The sequence below is a fragment of the Populus nigra genome, chromosome 1, assembly GCF_951802175.1.
Source record: "Populus nigra chromosome 1, ddPopNigr1.1, whole genome shotgun sequence".
Lineage (NCBI taxonomy): Eukaryota > Viridiplantae > Streptophyta > Magnoliopsida > Malpighiales > Salicaceae > Populus > Populus nigra.
This window is the reverse complement of record NC_084852.1, coordinates 40,150,503-40,154,456: the sequence shown is the minus strand read 5'-3', so window position 1 is coordinate 40,154,456 and position 3,954 is coordinate 40,150,503. Positions and strand designations below refer to the sequence as shown.

Here is a 3,954-nt window from a genome sequence, read left to right as displayed (position 1 = left end):
TGTGTGGCTTGTTCTCCCACAAAACTGTACTCGAGATCTGTTCCCTGTATGTCTATGATTTCTGAGGAACTGCTAACCAGATTAATCTTATCATAACAACAAAAATGAAGGGGCTAACTTGGCTATGGAGATGAGTTCTAGTGACCTTTTATGAGAGACCAAAAGGTTACAAGACATCAATGAGCTTATGAATTTGGTTTTCTCCTGAAATATTATATTTGGATCTTGTCGAAGCCCGAGATTCAGTGTAAAGGAGTAGGAGTAGGGAACCGAGGGTCGCTAACAAAGCCCAGATGTGCTTAATTCAAGGTCACTTCGACGAAGATGTTTGCAGCCCAAAAGTCACTTATTCGCTTATCCCTTTTACATCCTTGTGTTTAAGAAAAAAAGTTAATTAATTGAAGAAAAGTTAATCAATCTTAGATTACAGTGACCTTTTTTTTCCCAAAATATAACAGTATATTTGTACGGATAAAATAAGATTTATGTGTATATATTCATTAAAACAAAAGCTAAAAGAGGTCATTATTTTATTGCATATATATTTACATTTTATTTTGGCACGTGCAATGCTTCTCGATAATAAAAATTGCCAACCACGATATCACTTTAAGCATTGAGTGGAGATGAATCTTATGGGACGAAGACTATATGGTTATTCATGGTGGGTTCGGTCGTAGTTAAATTTTTATTTTTCTTTCCTTTTTTTTTTTCTGGAAATCATGTTGGACAAATCAAAATTGAAAGTTATCCTCTAAATTGTAATTCTTATTTTTTTAATTGCTTATTATTATTATTTTTTAATTTTAACCCTTAACATTTGGTTCTATTTTATTTTTATATAAAATTTGATCCTCATTATTTTTCTTGTTATTTTTTATATCCTTCGCTTAATTAATTTTATTTTTTAATTTTATAACTCATCATTTTGTTTTTTATTTTTTATGTTAAATTTGATTATTATTCTTTTAATTTCTTTTTTCCTCTTTGATTCTTTTTATTTTATTTTATTTTATTTTTTTCAATTTCATCATTCAATATTGAATTTGTTAAAAATAAGGCTTTGTAATTTTTCAAGACAGTGATCTCAATGTCATGATCTAGGTCATAGGTATGAAATGTTAATTCAAATTGCCTTGGTCTTTTTTTTTCATTTATTTTTTTTTCAATTTCATTCTTTTACATTTAGTCTCTAATCTTGTAAAAAATAGGGTTGTACATTTGTTTTATTTTCAAATTTGGCCTCTAAAACCTTAATTGTTTTAAACATGATTTTAAAACCCGGCCTGGCCCAGGGCTGGAACCAAGCCGAGTTTAAGAAAAATAAGGGAAGTCAAAAACCCGAGTGACCTGGTAAGACCCGATCAAAAATCCGGTTGCAACCCGTTGGCTTTTTTTTTATTAAAATAACGTCGTTTTAATTTATATAAAAAAATTAGGATTGACTCAAATGACCTGATCAAAAAAGGTTGACCCGGACCAAACTTGTGATCCAAACCTTGGATTGGATCGACTGTCGAGTCAAGTTTAAAAACTTTGGTTTTAAGTCAATGAAACTGATTTTTTTTGTGCTAAACTTAGCATTAACCAAGCGCTATAATGTTTCTCGACATCATAAAATCCACATATTTAACCAATTGAAACAAATCATTAAGTCCATTTTCAAATAAACTGAATGATAAAGGATTAATTTGAAAAAGAAGAAATTAAGTGGAGTAATGAAAAAAATTCAAAGGGCAACCAAAAAGAAGGATAAGCATTTTTCCCTACTTGCTCAATTCAATCCATGCAAACAAATTAAGGGGTTGAATATTTGTCTCAAATTCAAACTCGGTCCCAAAGCCTCAATTATTTTAAATCAATAAAATTAAGTTTTATTTTGCCAAACTAAACATCAATTGAGCATCATAATTCTTTCTTGATATCGCAAAATCTCCATATTTAGAAAAGTAAAATAAACCATCAAGTTTAATCCTAAATAAATACAACATGATGGATCAAATTCAAAATAATAATAATCAATGGATCAAAATACAGAAAACTAAAGGATAACAAAAAAAACATTATAGAACATTGTTACAATTCATACTATTTTCTCTCAAATACTATAACAATTTCACCATCAATTTTAGTCTTTTTTTTAAAAAAATTAGATGGTTTAGCCATGAAAATTATTTACCTCAACAAACAATGAAAGTAAAAGAATTGAAAAAAAGAATCACTAAAAGCAATTATTTTATTTCATCTATTCACATAAAGCTAATGGAATTTAATTTTCATTAAATGATGATAAAAATATTTGTAGTGCAAGCTCAAAACCCGCCAATGACATTAAATATCACCAATACTTATAATGCTTCTTCGTCCATATACTATTATGGCAATTTTCCCAGGCGGCAATCCTCGTCTTTACCTTCTCAAACTCCGAATACCCACACGGTATAGTAATCCCACCCGAATGATTGTACCCGTTTACCCGCTCCGTTCTCTGTAATAGCTCTGCAAAGAGAGGGTGATTGAAGAAAATGACAGGCACCAATTCCCTCTTCGTGTCTCCATCTGATTCGCCCACGTACACAGCCAAGTGTCCTTTGGGTACCTCCATTGGTTTCGCACGACCCAATTTGATATAACCCGGATCCGAATTTGGAAAACAGAGAGTTTTAGCTCCACGTGTAAAATATCGAGCCATGTCCAAGATTTTGGAAATGGAATTGCAGGACCTTCTTGGGTGGTCCCTGGAGCACAAACGAGCTGGTTCTCTTCTGCGTTGGGCAATCCATTTGAAGAATCTTGCTAGTTTCTTGCGTCCAAGCCTGAACCCTCTAATCCTCTTGATCATGATGGTCGATGAAATTTGATCAGAGTGAAAAAAAGAGGATGAAATCTGAACAAATGGGATACCTTGAAATGAAGTATTAGGAAATGGGTTTTTGGCGACTTAGAGGTGTCCAGTTACAGATATAACTGGATTTCAAAATCTTCTGTTTCTGGTATTTATTCTGTATGCTCTCTAGTCTCTCTCTCACTCTCTCTCTCACTCTCTCTCTCTGGGCCATGGACTCTTAAATTGTCGAGGTCCTCTTGGAGAGTTGAAACTGTGCCGTGTGAACCATTAGAACTTGGAATGGTCATAACTGTGTACTTGTTGTGTTACGGAATGTGGTATTGGACACGACAAGGAGGGTTGCTTCGATCATGGCCACTCACTCATTTCTTGGACTTGTCTAGGATTGAAAAGTATCTAATATCAAAGTAAACTTGCTCTTGACAGAGTTGCAAATCGAGAAGAAACGAAAGATGGGTACGGCTCTTACTCTGTTTTTAAATTAGCAAGAAAGTTCGTAAGTTGGGAAAAAAAAAAAATAAGTCCTTGAAATTGAGCTAAAATTAGAATTTTCAAGTTTTGATCAAAAGAGTTCCACTTTTAAAGTGAAAAATAAAAGGGTTTAGAATTCAAAACCTCGTGAGAAGAAACATGTCATTGAATTATATGCGCGTTGAAATTAACAAACCAAAGCATGTCCAGATCGTTCACCAACAAATGAATATGCTATCAAAATTCAAATATTTATTTAATATTTGAAATAGTTATAATCAATGTATTCATCTTCTTGGACTTCTTCTCTTTATCTAAGAAACTTCATATTTATAATAGAAATTTTGAATAGAAGTTCAAAATCAAGAGGACTCAATATCTTTATGAAAAAGATATTAAATAATTTAAAAGAGTTTTAAATTTTAAAAATAAAAATATTTATTCTTGAGCTTTAAGTTTGATAATGCTCTGAAATATAAATATTTTTATCTTAAAAAATAAGAAGTTGTGAATCATTTACGTGGATGATCCAAGGTGTATTTATACTATCTGAACCTTATTGTTTTCATAAAATAAAATAGCTAAAAAGTCATCTACTTTTGATCATGTTCAAAATCTAAAATATATAAATAAAA

General features: G+C 31.4%; 1 protein-coding gene across 1 annotated transcript; it reads right to left on the bottom strand.

Moving 5' to 3' along the window:
* Nucleotides 1-2,218: 2,218 nt before the first annotated feature.
* On the bottom strand, nt 2,219-3,054 carry LOC133678047 (auxin-responsive protein SAUR15-like). Its single transcript, XM_062100207.1, has one exon. The coding sequence runs from the start codon at nt 2,840-2,842 to the stop codon at nt 2,339-2,341; it is 504 nt and encodes a 167-aa protein (XP_061956191.1). The 5' UTR covers nt 2,843-3,054; the 3' UTR covers nt 2,219-2,338.
* Between the last annotated feature and the right edge of the window lie 900 nt (nt 3,055-3,954).